This window comes from Thalassophryne amazonica, chromosome 20 (genome assembly GCF_902500255.1).
Source record: "Thalassophryne amazonica chromosome 20, fThaAma1.1, whole genome shotgun sequence".
Lineage (NCBI taxonomy): Eukaryota > Metazoa > Chordata > Actinopteri > Batrachoidiformes > Batrachoididae > Thalassophryne > Thalassophryne amazonica.
The window spans coordinates 36,976,373-37,002,445 of record NC_047122.1 but is presented as its reverse complement, the minus strand read 5'-3'; the positions used below and the strand labels follow the sequence as shown (position 1 = coordinate 37,002,445).

At 40.5% G+C, this 26,073-nt stretch overlaps 1 protein-coding gene across 2 annotated transcripts in view; it reads right to left on the bottom strand.

Moving 5' to 3' along the window:
- Positions 1-720: 720 nt before the first annotated feature.
- trim46b (tripartite motif containing 46b) overlaps positions 721-26,073 on the bottom strand; it is a 34,099-nt gene continuing 8,746 nt past the window's right edge. For both annotated transcript variants that reach the window (XM_034160557.1, XM_034160556.1), the window contains exons 3-12: positions 25,484-25,634; positions 22,726-22,924; positions 21,352-21,498; positions 20,560-20,655; positions 18,849-19,102; positions 11,762-11,883; positions 9,611-9,949; positions 6,922-7,151; positions 2,872-2,939; positions 721-1,486 (exon numbers count right to left, since the gene is read on the bottom strand). In XM_034160557.1, the coding sequence (XP_034016448.1) occupies positions 1,048-1,486; positions 2,872-2,939; positions 6,922-7,151; positions 9,611-9,949; positions 11,762-11,883; positions 18,849-19,102; positions 20,560-20,655; positions 21,352-21,498; positions 22,726-22,924; positions 25,484-25,634 (2,045 nt within the window). In that variant the 3' untranslated portion in view covers positions 721-1,047. The remainder of the gene's footprint in view (positions 1,487-2,871; positions 2,940-6,921; positions 7,152-9,610; positions 9,950-11,761; positions 11,884-18,848; positions 19,103-20,559; positions 20,656-21,351; positions 21,499-22,725; positions 22,925-25,483; positions 25,635-26,073) is intronic.

Here is a 26,073-nt window from a genome sequence, read left to right as displayed (position 1 = left end):
GAAAAAAATTATGCAAATTATTGGTTGGGTTAATAGGGTTCATGAGGAATAGTTGACACCATGTATCATGCTTAGTTATCATGTTACAGGGTAACATATGTCACATGTCATAGAATCCAATGGACGTCAACCTTGTTTGACCTTTACTTTGGAGACCAAACATTCAAAACTATTTCATTTATTAATAATTTTATTTCAACCAATAATTTGCATCATTTTTACTGAAATTGGAGCAACTTTAACTTTTGACCCCTGTACAAACTGAAATTGACCTTTGTCACCATTTTTGCTAAACCCATAACTCCAGAACATTCCATCATAGATAGTCCAAACTATATCGTTTTGGAATTGTTATGCTCAGACAAATGTGATATAGTTTTCAACATGATTGGAGCATTTTTACATTTTGACCTCTGTGTAATTCTTCATTGACCTCTACCTGGCTACAACTACCACCCTGGGATGGTTATACATTTTTGTGTTGGGCATGGCACACTGAGGCTGGATTCTAAGTGTCATTTTGTCACCTTAGATTTTACCGATTCGGTCAAAACTGATGGCTGGCTCACCTGCTATTTGGATGATAGTAGGTGAACGAGTGACAGTAAACAAACGAGTGCAGTCGATTATTCAAATATTTAAGACGTATTTTACCCACATAATGTTGATGTCGCTGACACATACAAGACATTAAGCTCGATGAGGAGACGTCACAGAATGGACGACATTGCGGGGCGCCGTTTCTACGCTGGCTTTATAAACATATGCCACACAGCCTACAGGTGCAAGCTTCAAATATATACGTACATCGTATGTGTCGGATTTACCACACTCTATTTAAGCAATAATTCTTGCAAAACTGCATGTAACAAAAATGTAAGAAACTTAATTACATTGCATATTTGTTGCTATAGAAACATCTTCTTATATAAATCAACTTAAATACAAAATAAAACCACTGAGGTGTTTAACCTTCTGCTGTAGCCGAGTAAATACTTCACGATTACGGAATACATTCCAAATTTTCACGTAACGGCGGGTCACGCCTCATTTGTTATTCAAATTTGAAACCCGAGCTTGGATGGTTACTCTTCTCACTGGAGTCTGATCGGCGTTACAATTGGCCACCAGCTCCTGCAGCTGCAGCGCACCTCCACCGATAAAACAGAAAGCCGGACAAACGGGCCCGGAACAGTCGATGTGCCCCTCCCAGAGCGGCCGCAGAGAGTGGGCGTCGTAGAAGGTGACGCGAGCCTTCTCAAAGTCAAGGCACACACCAAGCCGGGGTGGCAGTGGGTATGTGAGGCCAGTGGGTGACGAGGGGCCGTTGGCCACAGGGTCTCGGATGTCGTTGGTGTGGCTGCCGTGTTGGTAGCTGTGCTGGGGCAGGTAGATTTTACCCATTCCCATTGTGAGAAAACAAAAGGGTGGAGCGGAATCGAGCGCATCCTCCGCCCCGCTATCGTGACCGCTGTCTGGATCATAGCTGAGGACAGAGAGAATGTATTTTGGCATCAAAATGATAGATGACTCTAGGGTGGTTTGTCCACGTGGCCGCAGCCAGTTTTGGCCACATTTAAAGTAGCAAAATAACACTTGGCCTTCGTCAACAAGTAACTATGTTTGTATATATGTATTTTAGCAACATACTGTATCTTCAGAATGCCTAAGCCAATTTTGATAAACTTTGGCAGGTACATTGGTCCTATGGATGGGAAGAAGTAATTTGACTTTGGTGAACATCACTCAAGGATCAAGGTCAAATTTCGGGCCCCGTGCTAATATACGGACGACCCCCCCGCCAATGACTGTGAGCTCACCTCAATAATGTGCTTTGTTTTGATGCTATTCTGGTTTTTCTGTTTCCTGTTTATTCAGCTTGGTAAAAACTTTGTAAAAACCTTGTAACTGTTAGAATTGCCTAAGCAGCTTGTCACCCCTCTGACTCTGGTCTGCTTGAGGTTTCTCCCTCAAATCATTAGAGCGAGTTTTTCCTTACCGCTGTGGCCTGTGTGCTTGCTCTAGGGGTTGGTAAGGTTTGACCTTACTCGCATGAAGCGCCTTGAGGTAGCTTTGTTGTGATTTGGCGCTGAATAAATGAAATTGATAGGCTATATGTGGCTAATTTTATGGAAATAGGTTCAGATGTTTTACTGTTGGTGAACGTGACTGTTTAAAAGGTCATGTGCTATATTTTATATTTTTCGAGACACCTGATACTTGGACTTGGTTCCTACCCTATAACTCAATAACCTTAGGCCATAGATTGTGTAAACTACTTTTTTCGGAAGATCCTCGCTATAGCTGCCACTCTGGGATGCTTATTGTACTTTTTTCTTTTTTTTTTACTGGCCACAGTATGTTAGACTGAAGTGTGTTGTTTTTCCACCTTAGGTGATGTTAAAATATTAATTTGGACGATGAGCTATTGGGGCATCGATATGTTGTTTCAACAGTTGTTTTTTATTAGTTCTACCTGTTGTGTATTGTATGTGTGAATTAATGATCTCTAACTACTTGGTATTTACTTTAAAACACATATTTGTGCATTGAAAGCAAATTTTGTCACCAACACCAAGAAAAAAACTGCTGGAGCACTGACGTGGTTTCTCCCCCACAGCACACAGTTAAGCTCCTAAAGTGAAGGACACAGTCAGAGCCTGCAGGTGCATGCTGCGCTGGAGCGACAGTGATGCTTAGTTGTGCTGCATGACGCCAAGCTTGCATGTTAAGAGCATGTTTAATATGTATGATTCAGATTTGGGACTGTCATCACAGCGTGACTAGAGTTGTGCTCCAGCCCGTTCGCTTTGTGTATTTCTTTCTTTAAACTTTAGCAATGAATTTCAATTTCACTGTCCAGAGACTCACCGGGGACTGGCCATGTCTTGCGGAAGGTGAAACCACTCCTGAAGTTTAGATTCCAATCCAACGCCCACCTGGAAAAGAAAAGGGAGGAAAATGTGCTGCATATTAAATGAATAGTCCTTAAATTAAAATGTTCCAAAGTAACTGATGACAAAGAGAGAAGAGCAGCTGCTCGTAACACCAAGGTTTCAGACTGTAGAAAACCAGTTTGACACTTTGACCTTAAACCTTAAAACTGCACAAAGCCACCTGATGCTAATTCATTTTCACTGGAACTGAATGCTGCCCAGATCCATATGAGATTATTCATATTTGCACAGATTAAAGTGCAAATGTTTTAGGCACCCTACAAATTTAATGCAAATGCAGCCTGTGGTTGTTTATTTCGTCCTCCATTTGTCAGCAAAAAGGTCTAATGTCAAACATTCTTGTTACAACAAAAATCAAATGTAAGACATTTATTCTGCTGCATTAAAGAGTGGATTGTCCCCTCTGGGTCAGCGGAGAGTTACTGCCCCAAGTGGAGGAGTGGGGGTGAACTGGAGTGTGAGATCGATAGATGGATTGGGGCGTCATCTGAAATCTTAGGGACGCTGTACCAGACCATCACGGTGACGAAGAAGCTGAGCCGGAAGGCGAGGCTCTCGATTTACCACTCCATTTACACTCCTATCCTCATGCTTTCCTCGTGAGCTTTGGGTAATGACTGAAAGAATAAAATCACGGATACAAGCAGCAGAAATGAGATTCCTCCATCGAGGATCTGGGCTTACACTCATGGACAGGGTGAGAAACATGACTAGCTGGGAGGGACTCTGAGTAGAGCCGCTGCTACTTGGCATCGAACGGCGTCAGTTGAGGTGGTTCGGGCACCTGATGAGGATGCCCCCGGGTCATCTCCCCAGGGCAGAGATCTTCAAATCATTCCAGAAAGGGCACAGAGGGTGCAGGTTTTCTTTGCAACCACCCAGAAAATCTGCATCTTCTCTGCCCTTTCTGGAATGAGTTGAAGACCTCTGCCCTAGGGGAGGTCCACCAGGAATGTCCAACTGGGAGGAGGCCCAGGGAAGACCTAGGACACAATGGAGAGATTAGATTTCCCAGCTGGTTTAGGAATGCCTTGGGATCCCCCCGGAAAAGTTAGGACTTGGCCGAGGATAGGGAAGTTTGGGATGAGCTGCTTGCTCTGCTGCCACTGCGACCCAGATAAGCGGTTGAAAATGAATGAATGAATGAATGAATGAATGTATAAAAGAAATTCATTTTTTCATTACCTGGTTCATGACAACTCAAACAACCGACAATGATCACTCAATTTTAAAAAGGGGGGGGGGGGGGGCATAAATTTTACTTCAAACCAGTTTTCTTCTAAATTGTATTAGATCACTGAAAAGAAATATGTAATTTAATCACATAAAATCAAGGGAAAGACTGGTAATACATTTTATTTATGGCTGGTATTTTGTGATTTTTCATTATTATTAAAAAAGGTGACAGATCTTACAACAGTACTGTATGTTTGATTGAAAAGCAAGTGATTCCATGTATTTCGTCATGAGAAATTTAAAATTTTAATCAGTCTTAATGGGCAATTTAGAAAAAGTGACCATTTTTACATTTTTGATCCACTGTAAAACTTAAAGGCTTCTTCTGAGGCTCCTGCCCCACCCCTCCAACATTAAAATTGCTCAAAGCCCCGCCCCTCCAACATTAAAATTACTCAAAGCCCAACCCCCAACATTAAAATTACTCAAAGCCCTACCCCCAACATTAAAATTACTCAAAGCCCCGCCCCTCCAACATTAAAATTACTCAAAGCCCAACCCCTCCAACATTAAAATTACTCAAAGCCTCGCCCCAACATCTAAATTACTCAAAGCCCCGCCCCTCCAACATTAGAAATACTCAAAGCCCCGCCCCTCCAACATTAAAATTATTCAAAGACCTGCCCCTCCAACATTAAAATTACTCAAAGCCCCACCCCTCCAATATTAAAATTACTCAAAGCCCCGCCCCTCCAACATTAAAATTACTCAAAGCCCCGCCCCTCCAATATTAAAATTACTCAAAGCCCCGCCCCTCCAACATTTAAATTACTCAAAGCCCCACCCCTCCAATATTAAAATTACTCAAAGCCCCGCCTGTCCAACATTAAAATTACTCAAAGCCCCACCCCTCCAATATTAAAATTACTCAAAGCCCCGCCTCTCCAACATTAGAAATACTCAAAGCCCCGCCCCTCCAACATTAAAATTATTCAAAGACCTGCCCCTCCAACATTAAAATTACTCAAAGCCCCGCCCCTCCAATATTAAAATTACTCAAAGCCCGCTCCTCCAACATTTAAATTACTCAAAGACCTGCCCCTCCAACATTAAAATTACTCAAAGCCCCACCCCTCCAATATTAAAATTACTCAAAGCCCCGCCCCTCCAACATTAAAATTACTCAAAGCCCCACCCCTCCAATATTAAAATTACTCAAAGCCCCGCCTGTCCAACATTTAAATTACTCAAAGACCTGCCCCTCCAACATTAAAATTACTCAAAGCCCCACCCCTCCAATATTAAAATTACTCAAAGCCCCGCCCCTCCAACATTTAAATTACTCAAAGCCCCACCTCAACATTAAAATGACTCAAAGCCCCGCCCCTCCTTCATTAAAATTACTCAAAGCCTCGCCCCTCCAACATTAGAAATACTCAAAGCCCCGCCCCTCCAATATTAAAATTACTCAGAGCCACGCCCTCCAACATTAAAATTACTCAAAGCCCCGCCCCTCCAACATTAAAATTACTCAAAGCCCCGCCCCCAACATTTAAATTACTCAAAGACCTGCCCCTCCAACATTAAAATTACTCAAAGCCCCACCTCAACATTAAAATTACTCAAAGCCCCGCCCCCCTTCATTAAAATTACTCAAAGCCTCGCCCCTCCAACATTAGAAATACTCAAAGCCCCGCCCCTCCAACATTAAAATTATTCAGACCTGCCCCTCCAACATTAAAATTACTCAAAGCCCCACCCCTCCAATATTAAAATTACTCAAAGCCCCGCCCCTCCAACATTAAAATTACTCAAAGCCCCGCCCCTCCAATATTAAAATTACTCAAAGCCCCGCTCCTCCAACATTTAAATTACTCAAAGACCTGCCCCTCCAACATTAAAATTACTCAAAGCCCCACCCCTCCAATATTAAAATTACTCAAAGCCCCGCCCCTCCAACATTAAAATTACTCAAAGCCCCACCCCTCCAATATTAAAATTACTCAAAGCCCCGCCCATCCAACATTTAAATTACTCAAAGACCTGCCCCTCCAACATTAAAATTACTCAAAGCCCCACCCCTCCAATATTAAAATTACTCAAAGCCCCGCCCCTCCAACATTAAAATTACTCAAAGCCCCACCCCTCCAACATTAAAATTACTCAAAGCCCCACCCCTCCAACATTAAAATTACTCAAAGCCCCGCCCCTCCAATATTAAATTACTCAAAGCCCCGCCCCTCCAACATTAAAATTACTCAAAGCCCCACCCCTCCAACATTAAAATTACTCAAAGCCCCACCCCTCCAACATTAAAATTATTCAAAGACCTGCCCCTCCAACATTAAAATTACTCAAAGACCTGCCCCTCCAACATTAAAATTACTCAAAGCCCCACCCCTCCAATATTAAAATTACTCAAAGCCCCGCCCCTCCAACATTTAAATTACTCAAAGCCCCACCTCAACATTAAAATGACTCAAAGCCCAGCCCCTCCTTCATTAAAATTACTCAAAGCCTCGCCCCTCCAACATTAGAAATACTCAAAGCCCCGCCCCTCCAATATTAAAATTACTCAGAGCCACGCCCTCCAACATTAAAATTACTCAAAGCCCGCCCCTCCAACATTAAAATTACTCAAACCAATACCAGTACACACTAGAGAAAATATTAAATCCTTCTCAGATTTAATAAAATTGATTTTATTCTAATGAAACAGCAAAAGTAATACTTTATATCTTTTTAAGTCCTTTTATATTCCATATACTCCATAACAGTTTTGACTCACCTTCACCAAGTAAGACCCGGGCTCCACAGAACACGCCCAGTAGTGTCGCCCCTGCGTAATAGCCACGTCCCCGACCAGGAGGTCAGAGGTCAGGTGACAGGAGGTGAGGGCGTGGTCAGCGGCCTGCAGTAGAGAGAGACCAGGGACGCTGCGGGCGCACCGCTGCTCCTTACTGACCACCAGGCGGTCGGCGTGGAGACCCCAGCGAGAGTCCAGGTAGAAGTTCAACACTGTTAGGAGACAAGGAGAGACGACCGGGGGGAGTGGCAAAGGAAAGGACAGAGCACACAGAAAAGGGAGTAGAGAAGGAGACATGTGGGTAGAGAGAATAAGACCCAAAAAAGACATCCAGGGTTTTTTCAAAGCGATAGAGGACGCAGGGAGGAAATAGAAGGAAAGGCAAGTGGCCCAGATTAACAGATCAAAGCATTAAGGAGAAGATCAATGAGGAGAAGCAGCAAAGAGGAAGAACAACAAACATGCACCTTCTCCCATCAAAAGAAGAGGAAAGACATATAACACACATCTAGAGGAACATGAAAAACACGAGCCCCTGGGCTTTTACACACGTTCAGTTTTTTAATGGCATCAAATTTAAAACAAAACAAAATAAAAAAACTATCAAATTCAGGCTTCTCTCTATTAAAAGTGATGCCATTTAAATTCACAGTGAGCACAGATTTCTACAAGATATAAATTACATAAAAATGTCAAAGCAAAATTATTCATATATATGGAAACTCTTTAGTTTAACAAATAAATCACCACTTTACTGGCAATTTTCTTTACACAACTCAAGTGACAGATACATGAACATTTCTAAGTCACTAAAATATGTCTTGGACTTCATTTAAGTCAGTAATGAATAAATACAGATAGTATGGTAAATCTGTGTGGAGTAGGCAGGTCTCAAACGCTGAATGACCATGCGAGAGGATGACTACTGAGGGAAGCCACCAAGACACCCATGACACCTCTGAGTATAGGCTTCTGTCGATGCAACGGGAGAAACTGCATCATGTATCTTATATATATGTTGCATCACTAGTCATGGCTACATGGTAGAGCGGAACAGAGAAATGTGATAAAAAAAAAAAAAAAAACAGGTCAAATGTAGGTGTCCATGTGTCTTCTGGCAAATTGTAGCTGAAATTTCTCTCTTTTTTTTTTTCCTTTTTTTTTTGAAAACTCTTCTGTTCTAACTCTACCATCAAGCTGTAACTGGTGATGAAAAAATGTGTCCTGTCTGTACAATCACAGTCACAGAAACCTGTAACTGTTTTTCTGCTGTAATGGGTTTCTTGGTGGCTTCCCTCACCCATCCCCTTCAAGCACATTTTTTTTGAGAAGTGCCTTGTCCAGACAGATTTTTCACAAAGTACCAGACTGTTTATATTTCTTAATTAATGATGGATATAAATAAAGTCAAAGACATTCAGTGGCTTGGAAATGTTCAGGCAGCTCATCTAAAGAAAAAAAACACCTGTTAAAAAATTTTTTTAGTTGTTGTACTAAAGAGCATCCATGCTTATTCACTCCATTACTTTAGCTTTAATATTTCTATTTAATTTATCTCATGTTATACAGGATAGATTTGGTTTTACTATGAGTTTAAAGTGTATCATTTTATAAATTTTAATTATTATTGTTGTTGTTATTAGAGAAAAATGATTAAATGTAAAATCCCAAGGGTGCCCAAACATCTTCATGCCACTGTATAAATATTAGGTTAAAAAGCATAAGGTATCAAAAAGAAGCCCTGACAGCAGGCAGTGCAGCTTTTCCACAGGAGGTTCGTACACGACAGCAGGAGGGGAAAAAAGGCCTACGAAGACACAAGGAGAACACTAACTACTCCAGTCAACTATGAAAAGCCCTGGATCTGAACCCGATCCATGCCGTTAAGGCTGATGTCTTAACAAACCGCAAACGCCATGGTTACGGGAGCAGAATGCAGCAGAGACAGATGCATTTTCTTACATTTACTAGAAGGAACAGTGGTTGGCTGCATGGGCGTAGCGCAGGAGAGGATGACAAAGCTGTGAAATAATAGATGAGGAAATAAAAAGCAAGAAAGTGAGAGTACGTTCAAAGTGGAACAATGTGAAAAAAAGCAGATGGGAGTGGCAGAAAAGAAAGACAATGGATTATTAATTGTTTCTTCATGTGAACATTCTAATGCTTCAACTGATAAATAATAGGCGTGAGGAGATGAATGGTTCTGAGGTGACAGCAGGTCTTCCATAATATATCAGAACAGTTCTTGTGCACATTCATGGAGGACAGGAATAGAAATGCATAAAACCAAGACATTTTTAAATATACACTGCTAAAAATAGTATATAGTGCCATCTAGTGGTGAGATTGCAGATTGCATTATGTCATTGTGTTTTTTGGCTTCTTTGGTGATGAAGGTTCATACTAGCTAGCCTGCACTAGCAACCAGGAGAAAGTGTAAAGGGGACGAACCACATATTACTCTTCTTTTTCTTCAGTCTTGTGGTTGTACTGCAAACGGTGGAGTAAGTACGTCCTTTTTGGGCTACTTTATCACCCTTTTATCTCTATGTTTTTCTTCTTGCAACTCTTTAATTTTGAAGTCCTTCATTAAGTACTGGTCACTGGGGGGAAATAGGGGATCCGATTTATACAGCAAGTCATAACCCAACGGTCCGGTGTGTGTTCTCACCTGGTGCGGGTGGGGTGTGTAGGTACACCTCCTCGCTATACTCTCCATAACCCGCCTTGTTGCAGCCTCTCACCCGCAGGACGTACACACTGTCCATCTCCAATCTGTCAATCACAGTGCTGGACCCGCTCACCTCATCCAATCGCTGCCAGCCCCAGCGGGCAGCAGACAAACCTCCTCTGCTGCCACCTCGGGACGCTCCTCCTGGTACCACGCCCCGACGGCGATACTCGACGGAGAAGTGCCAGGCGGGTGCGGAGTCCTGGGACAGGCGCCAGCACAGGAAGAGCTGGTCGTAGGCCAGGGTACGCTGGGTGTCGATGACCGGGGCAAAGGGAGCTGTTAACGGTTTAAATGAGGAGTGTCTGAGAATGACACACTTAAATACCAACTTTATTTATAAAGTACTTTAACACAGCCAGTGCTGGCACAAAGTGCTGAACACTAAAACATCTATTAAAACACATTTAAATAAATAAATAAAAGTCAAATTTAAAAACTAAGTCTCACTGGGGCGGAAAGTCAAGGAGAAAAAATTGTTTTTTGAGCGAACTTTTAAAATGGGCAGTGAAGGGGCCTCTTTCACAAACAAAGGCAAGCTGTTCCATAGTTTAGGAGCAGCAACAGAGAAGGTCCCGTCCCCTCTGAGCTTCATTTTGGATCTCGGTTCTTCCAGGAGCAGCTGGTCAGCTGACCAAAGAGACCGACATGGTACAAAAGGATGAAGAAACTCAGAGAGGTATGGTGGGGCAATAGGGGAAACCGGGCACACTACATATATATTTGCAGCAGTTCTGCCATATTTTTAAGTTACCACAAAATATCAATGATTTCAAGAATCAGGATGAAATTTTTCAAAGTGTTCAAAAATTTTTGAAGGCTTCAATAAATTGGATCCCGATTTCAGATCTGCTGCTGATGAAGATCGTAACAACTATGTATACCAAGATTGTTTAAGAATGAAAACAATGGTCCAGGAACTTACTACAATGCTTCAAAACATGTTCTGATTTACTATTCAAGATTAAACGGGAAGGAACGATGCGCTGAATAGCCATCTTACTTGCTTCCCCCCCCCCCCTACTCTGGAAATAGCAAAATTTAGATGAATAGACCGTTTCACAGATACCTCCATTTTGGATTTGGCGCGGTGCATGCTGGGATTACTTGGGGACATCGCAGATCGTCTGCCTATTCTAACGTGTTGTAGAAGTTGTGATCCTTCGGTGTTACGTAGTAACATGTCCCCAAGCACAGTGAATGTGACCCGGGTGCATGTGCACAGTGAGTCAGTTTATAAAGTGATTTACTAAGCCCCAGTATCAAGTGGATGACAAATATTACTTGTTGAAGCTTATACATTTATTTTTCCATGAATTATTTCTATAATTTGTGTACATAAACAACTGTTTTCACATTTGAACAGAAATTATGAGAGTTTATAATAGATTCTAAAGGACTTATATCACTATATAAGACACTCACACATTACATACGTAGCTGGTTTGCTGGATTATAGTTTGTATATGCATCAGCATATATTTAATAATGAAGAAGAAATCTTTATAATCAAGTGTTTTTTTCATTATATTATAAGTTGATTCACTGTGCCCCATACACTAATTCACGGGGCACAGTGTAAATTACAATGTAAATTACAGGTGTTTAAAATCGATTTAAAAATCGATTTTAAACACCTGTAATTTATATTTTGGGGAGAAATAAATAACACAGCCTTATAAACACTAACTTGCTGTATTAAATCCACAATAGAATGACCTAAACCTATGCATAATGTGTTTATGCTGCCACAAAACAAAATTCTGATTCACTGTGCCCCGGTTTCCCCTACTGTGAAGAGATTTAAAAACAGACATAAGAATTTTAAAATGTACCCTAAAACATACAGGCAGCCAATGAAGTGAGGCCAACACAGGAGATATATGGTTTCACTTTGGAGTTCCTGTCAAGAGTTGTGCAGCGGCATTTTGAAATGTAGAATTCCGTCATGTTAACATTCACTTGTTCACTTAATTTGATGTCTTCGCTTCATTAGACAGTTTAAGTGGAAACTCGTGGCTTCCTCTCATAGCTACCAAAAAGCACCTGCTTCTCCTGTTCCACCCTCACCCTTCCACCTTTAATCCTCACCCTGGATGAAGTTCAGCTCTGTGAGAAATTTCAACTCTTTGGAGACGTCCAGCTGGAAGTGTCTGAAGGACGGATCAGCAGCCAGAGAGAAATGCTGGAGATTATCAATCGCTTTATTCAACCTGGTGGTGAAACAAAGGGAGGAAAAAAAATAACAGGTGTTAATATGATGCTTCTATCATTGTGGGTATAACACGGTATAGCGTAGATGAGACAGACTGATAAAGACAGAACGGTTAGCTGTAAGTAGAAGGATGCCGATCTGATATTACGGCTCGTATTGGTCCAACATCGGCTAAAATTACTGGATCACATATTATAAATTTAAAATATAACTCAATGCTAAAATACCCTCGGCCGTATGAGCACTGTGCTCTTTATAATTTGCAGTTGTTTATTAAGCTTCTATTGTGTTACGTACAATTTATACATGTTCAAATCAAATCATTTGTTCGTTCTGCAAATCAAGGAATCGTTGTAGATCACCCCCTGTGTATTTGCACATATTAATAACGAGACAAATTTAACTCCTTGGGAAGACTCCCTCAGAGAAATTGAGGTTCCAACAGCATGTCTTAATATGTATATGTCGCAGACATGAACGAGTAAAGTTCTTCAGCATCTCACCATGTTATTTAGGTCTAGGGATGGCATCGATAAGATTTTATTGATATCGATGCCATTATCGATTCTGCTTATCGATCCGATTCCTTATCGACAGTGTTGTATAAAGTAAAATCACACTTAAGTAAAAGTACAGATACCCATTTAAAAAATGACTTTGGTATAAGTTCAAGTCACCGACTGAAATGCTACTCAAATAAAAGTCTTAAAGTATCTAGCATTTATTGTACTTAAGTATGACAAGTAATGTACAACTGAATGTACTCAAGTATTGAAAGTAAAAGTACAAGTAAATGTTAATAATCAAAAGCGGACTGATTTTATTTGATATTACAAAGTTTATCTAGGCTTGTAAATGACTGGTAGTATTAGTCAAAATACTGAAAATTGTGCACATCACACAAAAACACTTCAGAAACAAGGTTTCAAAACCTAAACGAGAGTAGGCTACTCACTAGGTGTTCACAGGAAACAGTTATGGATTTATTTATTTTCATTGTTACACAGTTTTATCTTTTCTGTTGTGTTTTGTTTCATTAGGTTCTTTTTGTCTCTTTCTCTAAAATTGTATTGTAACATTATTAGTCTATTATTGACTATTACTGTCTATTATGGAGACTATTATTGTTGTTGCTATTATTATTAATATATTAATAAAAATAAATTTAAAAATTCCAATTTGACTCTTTTACGACAACAAACGCTGAGCCATTAATTATACAGAAAACAAATCAACACAAACGTGCTGATGCGAACAGCTTAATGCTAACTTTAACACTGAAAACGCCATAGACATGCTAAAGTGTTAGCATCGGTCCCGTTTTTAAGTTATAAAATACATCTATCAACTCTTTCAGAAGACCATAACAGGTCGGTTTAACATAAAAATATTATATATTACTCACAGACATATGCTCTTCAGGGTTTTAGCGGGGAAAAATTAGGATAAAGGGAAAATAACAATGAATCCGCGAATCGTAGATCGAAGCACTGCTTCGACCTGTGAATCACTGCTTCGATTGGTTCAAGGTTCAAAGCAAAGCTGCGCTGCAGAAAAGTTGATTACAGACCCGGTGCAGGTCTGTAATCAATGTAGAGAAATTATCATTTTCCTGACAAACACCCCCCAAGTGTGCAACTGCAAAAAAAAGCCTACCGGACATGCCTCATGACAAATCGGCCTGACTTCGTTGCGGTCGCTAGTAATCAGTGGTGTCTCTGGGTGAAAACACGACTTTTTCGTGTGTTTTTTTTTTTTTTTCCTTTTCTTTTCTTTTTGTAACGAGTAACAGCATGGCGCATAGAAAATGTATCAGAGTAGAAGTATGCAATTAAGGTCGGAAATGTAGTGAAGTAAAAGTGAAAGTAAGCTGAATTAAAAAAAACTCAAGTAAAGTACAAAGTCTCCCAAAAAGTACTTAATTATAGTAGTGAAGTATTTCTACTTCGTTACTATACAACACTGCTTATTGATTCCCTTATCGATACCTCTTGTGAATTTTCTGTGTACTAAAAGTAGACTTTATAAGTTTTCTATGTCAACAACATTTTATTGAGTCTTAAAGTAAATAAATATGAAATTGGTCACTGTATCCTTGATCTCTGGACTTAAATAAAATCTACATGGTGGATCCTTGATCTCTGCACATAAACAGAAATAAACAAAATCTGTCTTTTTGACAAAAGCATTTCCTTTCAGACAGGGAAAAACACGTTTTAGTCGATTGTAGTTTGTTTGTATTACAATGTTTGGAAAGAGGTGCCATTTGATTTAAAAAGACACTTCGGGACCAAACCAGAGTTTTGAGATCTTCTAACCAGTGTGTGCTAGAGGTTCTGAGGTCCAGATACTGCCACTGGGGAGACCGGGCTTTCTCTGTGGCCGCACCCAGACTGTGGAACAAGCTCCCACCCCGAGATCCGCACCCAGTGGCGGCTGGCCCATAGGGGCACTGGGGCACTGCCCTTCCAGATGCGGAAGGGAAAAAAAAGATAAAATGTATATACACTCAGCAAAAATATAAACGCAACACTTTTGGTTTTGCTCCCATTTTGTATGAGATGAACTCAAAGATCTAAAACTTTTTCCACATACACAATATCACCATTTCCCTCAAATATTGTTCACAAACCAGTCTAAATCTGTGATAGTGAGCACTTCTCCTTTGCTGAGATAATCCATCCCATCTCACAGGTGTGCCATATCAAGATGCTGATTAGACACCATGATTAGTGCACAGGTGTGCCTTAGACTGCCCACAATAAAAGGCCACTCTGAAAGGTGCAGTTTTATCACACAGCACAATGCCACAGATGTCGCAAGATTTGAGGGAGCGTGCAATTGGCATGCTGACAGCAGGAATGTCAACCAGAGCTGTTGCTTGTGTATTGAATGTTCATTTCTCTACCATAAGCCGTCTCCAAAGGCGTTTCAGAGAATTTGGCAGTACATCCAACCAGCCTCACAACCGCACACCACATGTAACCACACCAGCCCAGGACCTCCACATCCAGCATGTTCACCTCCAAGATCGTCTGAGACCAGCCACTCGGACAGCTGCTGAAACAATCGGTTTGCATAACCAAAGAATTTCTGCACAAACTGTCAGAAACTGTCTCAGGGAAGCTCATCTGCATGCTCGTCGTCCTCATCGGGGTCTCGACCTGACTCCAGTTCGTCGTCGTAACCGACTTGAGTGGGCAAATGCTCACATTTGCTGGCATTTGGCACGTTGGAGAGGTGTTCTCTTCATGGATGATGCGAAGGAGATGTGTTGCACTGCATGAGGCAAATGGTGGTCACACCAGATACTGACTGGTACCCCCCCCCCCCCCCAATAAAACAAAACTGTACCTTTCAGAGTGGCCTTTTATTGTGGACAGTCTAAGGCACACCTGTGCACTAATCATGGTGTCTAATCAGCATCTTGATATGGCACACCTGTGAGGTGGGATGGATTATCTCAGCAAAGGAGAAGTGCTCACTATCACAGATTTAGACTGGTTTGTGAACAATATTTGAGGGAAATGGTGATATTGTGTATGTGGAAAAAGTTTTAGATCTTTGAGTTCATCTCATACAAAATGGGAGCAAAACCAAAAGTGTTGCGTTTATATTTTTGTTGAGTATATTTTTTTTTTTCAATGTCAGTTTTACTTAATTGTATGTGCCTACATGTAATCTGAATTATTAAAACAACATTTCCAACAACTGACTCTCATTCAACAGAAGCACAGAACGTATCATTTCTCTTCTTGGGCGCTCACTCATCTGCCCCTTGAAGTCAGAGAAATGACCAATTGTGTACGTTGCTAAGGAAATATAATAAATATTTGGCCAATCAGCATTGCCAAATTTAATGGCTTGGGTCGCCCGTGGATGTATCAAAGTGCTGTTCATTTTGGAGGAAACAGAAACCCCACTGACATTTGGATTACTTTTTTTTTTTTTTTTTGTCTCCGTGTGTATTGCTGGAGTAAAGTGAAGAACTTTGGGACTTTACGATTGCTGTGTGCTCCTGGCTGTTATGTCTCGGTGGTTTTCAGGTGCGGATTCGCCTTTGGATCCCGCTTCAGCTCAGGTGAGCTGACGAGCCGTTAGGATTTACTCCCAAATGTTGCTCCTGGTGTGGAAATGAGGATGAAAATTTAAAATAAAACAAAAGTGTTATGTTTGCTTGCTTGTTTGTTTTAGGGGGTCAAAGCTGTGATCTTTATTGGTACAGCGGACCAGTTATAACGGTTAGGGGGGACTGGGCCTGTTTGTAACATTGGACGGGCAGACAAAAAGCCTTTGCAATACCCGATGGCCATATTTTGGCCTCGGGTAAAAACAAAATCCAGTCTGAGCTTTCTATTAGACATATGAGTCATGTTGTGGGTTTTGTTTGTTTTTCCTTCAGGGGAGCAGAAAATTTCACATTTTAACTTGAGGTTTTGTCAGATGAAATGTGCAAAGTACATAACAGGGAACTTAGATACTGAAAGGTTCTAGTATTCATATCATGTTGGACATCAAAAAACACATCCCTATTATAGTGTATGTACAACCCCTGGCAAAAAATTATGGAATCACCGGCCTCAGAGGATATTCATTCAGTTGTTTAATTTTGTAGAAAAAAAAGCAGATCACAGACATGACACAAAACTAAAGTCATTTCAAATGGCAACTTTCTGGCTTTAAGAAACACTATAAGAAATCAAGAAAAAAAGAATGTGGCAGTCAGTAACGGTTACTTTTTTAGACCAAGCAGAGGAAAAAATATGGAATCACTCAATTCTGAGGAAAAAATTATGGAATCACCCTGTAGATTTTCATCCCCCAAATTAACACCTGCATCAAATCAGATCTGCTCATTGACATTGACCCTATGCCATGACATTGACCCTATGTGTCTTTTTGCAAGGAATGTTTTTGCAGTTTTTGCTCTATGGCAAGATGCATTATCATCTTGAAAAATGATTTCATCATCCCCAAACATCCTTTCAATTGTCCAAAATATCAACATAAACTTGTGCATTTATTGATGATGTAATGACAGCCATCTCCCCAGTGCCTTTACCTGATATGCAGCCCCATATCATCAATGACTGTGGAAATTTACATGTTCTCTTCAGGCAGTCAGCTTTATAAATCTCATTGGAAAGGCACCAAACAAAAGTTCCAGCATCATCACCTTGCCCAATGCAGATTCGAGATTCATCACTGAATATGACTTTCATCCAGTCATCTACAGTCCACAATTGCTTTTCCTTAGCCCATTGTAACCTTGTTTTTTTCTGTTTAGGTGTTAATGATGCCTTTCGTTTAGCTTTTCTGTATGTAAATCCCATTTCCTTTAGGCGGTTTCTTACAGTTCGGTCACAGACGTTGACTCCAGTTTCCTCCCATTCGTTCCTCATTTGTTTTGTTGTACATTTTTCGATTTTTGAGACATATTGCTTTAAGTTTTCTGTCTTGATGCTTTGATGTCTTCCTTGGTCTATCAGTATGTTTGCCTTTAACAACCTTCCCATGTTGTTTGTATTTGGTCCAGAGTTTAGACACAGCTAACTGTGAACAACCAACATCTTTTGCAACATTGCGTGATGATTTACTCTCTTTTAACAGTTTGATAATCCTCTCCTTTGTTTCAATTGACATCTCTCGTGTTGGAGCCATGATTCATGTCAGTCCACTTGGTGCAACAGCTCTCCAAGGTGTGTTCACTCCTTTTTAGATGCAGACTAATGAGCAGATCTGATATGATGCAGGTGTTAGTTTTGGGGTTGAAAATTTACAGGGTGATTCCATCATTTTTTCCTCAGAATTGAGTGATTCCATATTTTTTTCCTCTGCTTGGTCTAAAAAAGTAACCGTTACTGACTGCCACAATCTTTTTTTCTTGATTTCTTATAGTGTTTCTTAAAGCCAGAAAGTTGCCATTTGAAATGACTTTAGTTTTGTGTCATGTCTGTGATCTGCTTTTTTTCTACAAAATTAAACAACTGAATGAACATCCTCCGAGGGCGGTGATTCCATAATTTTTGCCAGGGATTGTAGTAACCTGAAAATATGCAAATATATAAGTCATATTACATTGCATTTTGCCTAATTTAATTGAAAGGGAATTGTGTGTGGGGTTTTTTAAGAGGACAAATTTTTAAAATGTGCAAAATAAATAAATTAAACGTTGCACACTATATTCCATCTGACTATGGAGCAGAGGAATCAGTTGAATTTAATTTTGGTGGCAAATTATATGTGGTATCCAAATTTCTAGACACACTAATAAAACTCTGTCAGAAACTGAAGTGTTAAAAAAGGTAATCCTTTGTTAATTCTATGGCAGAAACATTTGTAGTGTTACAGCACTAAAGGACATAATGTAAAAGGAATGAAGGATTAATTAAAAAGGGAGATATTTATGAATAACAGTCAAACAATTTTAAAAAAGAAAATCACAGATTTTGGCCTTAAAGTACTCAGAGATGCCAAGTTTATATTTGCTCCTATTGAGAAATTTATTGAAATACTGAAAAATTCATGTAGTAACCTCTGAACCCAATGAAATGACTCCTTTCAATAATAACTTAGCAATGCCGTTTCATTTTTTTCAAATTTCTAAGATAAATATCTAACAGCTGAATACCACCAGTATCTTTCAACTTATGTTAATTTAATGCAGAAAGCAAATGATTTTGCATGTTGAATTCTGCGTAATGTAATATACCATCAAAAAACTTGCATGCATTTCTACACACTTAAATTTCGACAAGACACCAAGAGCCAATTACATTATTGTCCTAACAGCGCCATCTTCTGGAGAAAGTTACAGATAGGACAATAGCTGAGTAAGTTTTAAAGCTCTTAATAACCCGTCTTAAGAAGAAAGGAAACCAAACAATACTCAACCTGAAAAAATAAAAAGTTAAACCTGTTCAGTCAAAACGGACGGCAACGCCAAAGATAAACAGACAAAACCTGTTGTGGATCTGGCGAGCCGCCTGCACAAAGCAGGGCGGGTCTGTTTCTTTCAGCAGCTCTTGGGTAAATGCCATGAGGCCAGCATGTTCCATCAAGCCTCGCCTCTCTGCTACTTGGGCTGCCAGGGCCTCGCCTCGTTTCTGCCGCGCCGCCTCCAGCGCCTGCATCAGGGAGGCGTGGCGCTCGGCTAGCGCAGCTGTCAGATCCCTAATGCTCTGAGCCAGCTGCTCTCTGGCCGACACGCTGTTTACCTGGAGGTGAAGAACACAGACTGATGACTTCAAACATGCACAAACTAACGGGCCACCCTGGTGATGGTCACGTACTGACTCAGACATGTTCCTCGCTGCTTTCAGCAAAGTTATTTACGAAGGTGGTTAACTGCTAACGAATGTCTCTGACCTCACAAGTGCAGGATAGACAGATTAGTGAGGCACGCTTCATCAAAACATGTAATACGAAATACATTTTAAAACCATATCTTGTAATTCACTGGAATCCCCAGTAAGTTGATGAAAATCACAGCCAGCCAGCGAGTGAGTGCTGTGCGGAGCCAGGGCAGAATCAGATTTGAAATGCTGGCGTTCCTCAGGGATGTGTTCTGGCTCCAACAGTGTTCAGTGCTTACATGGACCTTACCATTCAGAACCAGAACTGAGGCCCTGTTTGCATCAATATTTAGTTGAAAATAACAGTAATTTTTTTGAGAGCTGTAAAAATCCAACCACAATTTTCCCAAAAATGTTGTTTTTCTACATAAAGTTGATACATTGTGTGAAGAATGTTTTTCTGTCCATGCATTGATTGGAGATGGGCAGCACAGTGGCTTATTGGTTAGCACTGCTGCCTCTTTCACAGCAAGGAAAAACAAAAGGAGAAATGAAAGGAGAAAGAACGATGGATGAAGACTACAATTGGAAAAATCAAGGTTCATGAGCAGTTGAGACCTTCAAGCAATGACGGAAGCAGTGGCAGTGATCACTGAAACAAGGGTCTGCAAATTAGCTAATAGTAATGCTAGCCAAGTCATGTTCCATAGCTAATTAAAACTACTTTTGTTTTAGCTTGCTAATTTTACTGAGTTTGGACAGCACCATACAAATCTTTGTTGACTTTGACTGGAGTGTTTTCTCACAGTATTAATGTTAGCTAGTTTGCTAGCTCGGTGGTCCTAGCACTGGTACCATAGTCTCTTATACAAAGAGACTGGTAGCGTGTTTTTGAAAACATGGCTGTGATTGGTCCATCTGATACGTCGGCCGCTATTGGGTATCACGCCATGCTCTGTGATTGGCTGTGGCGTAACCACCAAAAATGTAAGTTGGTTCCACTCCTCCAGAGACTGTGGTGCCAATGCTACGTTGTAAATAAAGGCTGCAGCCAATCAGAATGGCGTGTCTCAGCCAATCAGCAAAATTTCAGAATCCTGACTGTCACGTGACCAAATGACCCGATGCCGACTCCTTTGCACTGGCTGGAAGAGTGGAACCAACTTAAGTGGTTCCAACTGAATAAGGGGACAAAATGTGGCTTGTTAGCTAGCAATATCTAGATAGCGACTCAAGCCTTTGTTGTATTTTCACAAACCAAGTTACATTCTGGTAATGCAGTTGATCTTATGAACTTAAAATAACTAAATAATAAAAAGCTGCATTAATGGAAAATAAAATGCTAGACTATTCACAAATTCCTGTCTGGCCACAGTCACCTCAGTCTGAGTGATGGAACTCTCCAGTTGGTTAATCTGAGCCAAAACTGTCTCCTGGTTAGACAGAATGTAGTTCATTTCCTTTGTAATCTTCTCCTGTCAAGAAATACAAAAACGCACCATGCAGACAACAATTACACAGCAAATAGTTTTAATTATTGAGCACGGCATTTCATTAATGTTGCTCACGTCCACTGACTGCACTGTTAACCTGTTTGTGATATATGTAAAAAATTTATGTTGTGTAGAACATATCCAGATAGATTTAGTGCACAGTAAACAAAACTTTAATTTCTTTCAAAATACTTAGAATCCAATATTGAATTATTTTCATGTGTATTGACATATGTGAGGAAATTAGTCCTATATAGACCCTGAGGCGCACTGGGCTGTTGCTTGTCTCCATATACGTAGCATGAAGTGGATGAGAGTCTACAACTCCCCCTGATGGAGGCATTGTCAGTCCATCTCAGGTTACTTCCCCAGCTCAGGCTGGTACCCATTTACAGCTGGGTGGACTGAGGCAGATCGAGTGTCTTGCCAAACCTGGAACTGAACCCAGATCTATTGTGTGGTAGTCCAACTCCTGTGGTAACAGAGTCACCTGTAAGTACTGTGTACTTTAAACAAAACATTGAAGAATTACCACAAAACTACATTTTACAGTGTAATAAAAATGTAAGACTTAACATTGCTCACATATTGGTGTAGTTTAATATTTAACCTACATTTTTAAGACTACAACTAAATCCTTTAATTTTACAGAAAGATTTTAGGAGACCAGAATCCTACCTTCAGGGCTTGATATGCTTGTGCCACTGGCAGGATTTTGTGTCCGGTGTGAATACGCCGTAATTTGCAGAGAGGACACAACAGCCGCTGGCAGGACCGACAATAGAACTGTAGTTTCTCCTGGTCGTGCTCCGGACAGATCAAAACCTAAGAAAGACACCCATATTACATTAAACTACTTGAATATTAGGCTACGTTAACTGAATCTAATATTATTTGAAAACAAACTGCTCAGAATATAAGGCTAACAAACCTAACTAATCCAACTAAATGACCTAAGATGACTAAAAACATGTTCAGTCTATAAGAATATAAAGCCACTGAGTCTAAAACCCATTGAATAATAACTTCACTATTGAGCTAACTGAATATAAAGCTAACATAGCATGAAGCTAACTGAACATTAAAACTAAGTGAAACAAAGCTAACAGAACTGAAATATAGCTGAATATAAACTATGTAGTTGTCAAATTTATTGAATATCAAGTTAACAGAATATAAGCTAAATGAAAGTGCCCTATTCTAAAACTATGTTAATAAAGACAACTGAATATATAGCTAACAGATGATAAAGCTAACTGAAAATGGAAGTGAGCTGGCAAAGACTAAAAGGATAATTAAAAACAAACCCTAACTGAATGTAAAGTCAGCCCTAAGTTAATAAAGAATTTATAACAAAAAAAATAAATAAATAAGTCTGATATTTTCTGTTCAGATTTGGGCCATGTCCGAGATGGGCCATAATGAGAAATCAGATTAGATTATTTTTGCTGGATAATTTCTTAAAATTCTTATATACTGAATGGGCCACAGATTAAAGTGCAGTGCAAATGTAACATTAATGTGGCATTTGATATTAGTTACTGCAGAGTTGTTACCAGCCATAAAACAGTGTAGCTTTCAAAACTTAATCTTTAATTTCTGCAACAAAATGTAAACAAAACAAATTATCTGACAAAAATGATTGGATTTCTCATTAATGTCTGCTGCAATGGGCCATCTAGGACAAAGCCCAAATTTACTCTGAAAATATCAGACTTTTTGTGTACACACTGCTTTGACACACACACAGATCTGTCATTTCAAGGAAGCAAAAAAGTAAGTACAAATCTTCTAACTTAAAATGTATTAATGTAATAGAATTATTTCTATAGTTTGTGTAATTACTAATTTCTTTAATATATGTAATAATCTCTTTTTTTGAAAATCATAAAATTAAGTTTAGCATCTCAGAGGCGTGTCCAGGGTGTACTGCAGGGATAGGCTCCAGCCCCCGACCTCACCCCACGCATGACCCCTAACTGAAATTAGCGGGTTTAGAAAATGGATGGATGGATGTTGTCATTAACAATGTGCCAGTTACCAAAGACTGACCTTTGGCCTGAAGTTCAGCGTGGGCAGGATGTGTTCGTGCTGAGCGCGCGGCGTCCCCCATGGGTGGTAGAGCTTGAAGCACTCGTTACAAAAATTGGCCCTGCAATCGGCACATCCCTTAGTGGCCTCCAGAGTGTGACGAGGTTTACAGAACTGGCACATCACAGCCACACTGCCCAGGCTCACCGTGTGTCGGTACCTGATAGTCACATTTGAGTCAGGGAACAGAGAGTAAAAAAAAAAGTAAGTGTTTCAGTGTAGATCAGAAAGAATTTTCAGCCTACTTAGTTTATTTGGCAGCAGGATATCTACAAAATACATGAATTTCCAGCAGTTCCATACTATTAGTGTGTTCAAACTAATTTTTAATCAATATGTGTAACCTCTAGGCTAATGAAATAGCCTTGTCTGTCTGTCTATGTGCAGACAGACATACAAAACACAAAACGGATTTTCAATCAAACTTGGTGGACAAACTCAGTGGGTCGTCCTTTCGTACCATAGGTCATGCCCAAGTCATTGGCCAAAGGTTAAGGTAAATTCCCAGGTCACAGTCTAAAATACATGGTGATATCTTCAAAATGGAATGAACAATTTGTCCAAAACTTGTTGGACAAACTCAGTGGATCATTCTCTCACAACACAGAGCAGGTTATGTCAACATCTTCAGTCAAAGGTCAAGGCCAATTCTGGGGCGAATAGTCAGTAATGCATGGGGATATCTTCAAAATGCCAAGAGCAATTTCAATCAAATTTTGTGGATAAACTCAGCACAACTTTCCCTTGCAAAACAGGTCACATCAAGGTCATATATCAAAGAAAAAGGTCAAATTAGAGGTCACTGTCTGAAATACATTAACGACCATATCATAGGTCCCCTTAGTACGAATAACTACAACTCAGGGCGACTCACAGTGAAACAGCTCATATGAGTGAACCACGTGAACATCAAGCCGACAGGCAGGCGTGCACGATCCCGGTGCGATGGTTTGTGCACGCAACAGTGTCTTTCGAACAGGAACACAGTGCAAGCAGATGCACCACATCACGCTGCTGATGTGGAGAACAATAACATAAAAACCAGCTGTATAATTAGTGAATATCACTGGGTTGATATAAAAGGGGGATGCAATACAGAACCCCGTGGTTAAATAACCCTGGTTTAAAAAAATGTTGCTTACAGGCTTCAAACCCATAAGCTCTGATTAACAGACAGAAACATTACCACTGTGCTCCCATTACTGGCCTGTAATCATTGTGGAAAAATGCCTGAAATCAACAAAGACATGGAGATGCGCTGTGTCCGGGTGCTGCAGCCCAGCACAAAGGCGAAAGATGTTTTCTATATTTAAACATGAGGACAGCAGGCAGAGACACGCACCTCACGGAGGAATGTTGTCAGTTCATGTACTTCCAAACACGGGACGTGTTCTCAAGCTGGGACATCCAGGAGCAGAGATCTTTACAGTCGCGGCTGTGTGCAGACACCCCCCCCCCCCACGTCCATTCAACACCCAGACCAACGTGTCACTCTGTGTTATGTGGTCATTCATTTTCATTCTTTATTATGTAATTGGGTATGTCGGTATTGTTGTAATTATTTATAGAACTGTCCTGGCGGTGGTGTCTGTGTTTGTAATGTGTGCACTGAGCTGCCATCCAGCTGTGATCAGCTGTCAGGCCCTCCCTGTGCTGTGTGTGATCAGACCTTGCTGTCCGGCCCCATGTGATCAGATCTGTACATATATAAGAATCTTATGGAAGTGTGCCCCCCCCCCGCCACGCCAGATGTGTTGGAGGGAGCAGTGGGGGGCCACGACACACATACCACATGTGTGTGGCTTTTTGCAACTCCACAATCGTGGGGCACTTAGACAAATTTCACATCCAGCTTGACAGTGATTGTCTGCTGACTGTTTTCGTGATAATAGAAAATGTGTGGCCATTCACACTAAGTGCCATACGAGCGGTGTTACATGTTTGTGTGTGTCAGCTGGAATTTGGCCGACATCTGCCGCAAGAGGGTTCGATGGGCTCTCACAGCGCACACCAGAGGTGGGACAAAGTCATGAGCAAGTCACTCTCAAGTCATGAATCGGCAAGTCACAAGTCTCAATTCAAGTCCCACATCATAATGACCACCAGTTGTTTGCAAGCTGACTTGAGACTTGTCAATTCATGACATAAGAATGACGTGACAGTGACTTCGTCCCACCTCTGGTGCATACGCTGTCTTTCAGCTGCTGGTGTGCTCAAATAGTTGTAGCAACAAGTGTACGAGGTGTTGGAAGCAGCTACGATTTTACACGTTTTGCATACGGTTCCTGCGTCATGCGCACTTCGACCAAATTCGCACTGTGTAAAGGGGCCCTTGGGGACTACATCAGATATCGAAACACATTTTCTGCAGAGATGCTGCTCTCCTGAGGCTAACAAATGTATCACATCTCTGATGTCAATGATATGACATGATGACATCAAGGGAAGTTGGAAAATTTAGCAAATACTCGTATGCAACTTCTTAGGCTTCTTCCACGTGGCCTATGCACTTGTCAGCTTAAACGGATGATAATATTACAGTGATACTATCCTATCACAAAGTCTTTGCATTTACAGTACAGAATCCCCCCCCCCCCTTTTTTTTTTGGTGCATTACAACCTGTAGTTTAAATCTGTAGTTTAAATGGATGGTCCATTTTGAAAAAATGAAATGGAAAATAAAAACTACTGAATGTTACTGAGTCAGTGTGGTGAATACCTCTCCACAATACGCTCCAACGTGAGATTGCGCAGACAGTCGGTGAGACCTTTCTCTCCCAGCTCCACATCTCGGCCACACGGGATACAAGGGAACATCATCACCAAGGGTGGGACCTCCTTACGCCGTCGCCCCGGAGACATCCCGTATCCTGGGAAATGAAGAGTGAAAATGTGGACATGCAAAAAGAACAGATCACCGTGAGAACATTTAAACATTAGACTGTGCACAAAAACAACGTTTATTTACTATTCCATATGTAGATAAATAAGAGCAAATAGTTTCACTCATAAAAGCAGTCAATCACATGACTTCAGCTTCTTCGAAAGCGTGTCAAAGTGCATTGCAAGTTCGGAACTTGTAATACAGCATTTTCCACCGAACTCCAAAAGTTGTCTGTTTACATTTTTAGCTCTTTGTTCTTTCATTGTGAGAGGGTTAGCCTTTTGATCTCTAACCTTTGATCCTGATCACTCAGCTTTTTGTGATTACTCATCTTTGACCTTTAAACATCACCAAAGTGATTATGTTTTGTTACTGTTACTGTTGTTGTTTTCTATATATCTTGCTTTGATCCTGTCATCAAAAAT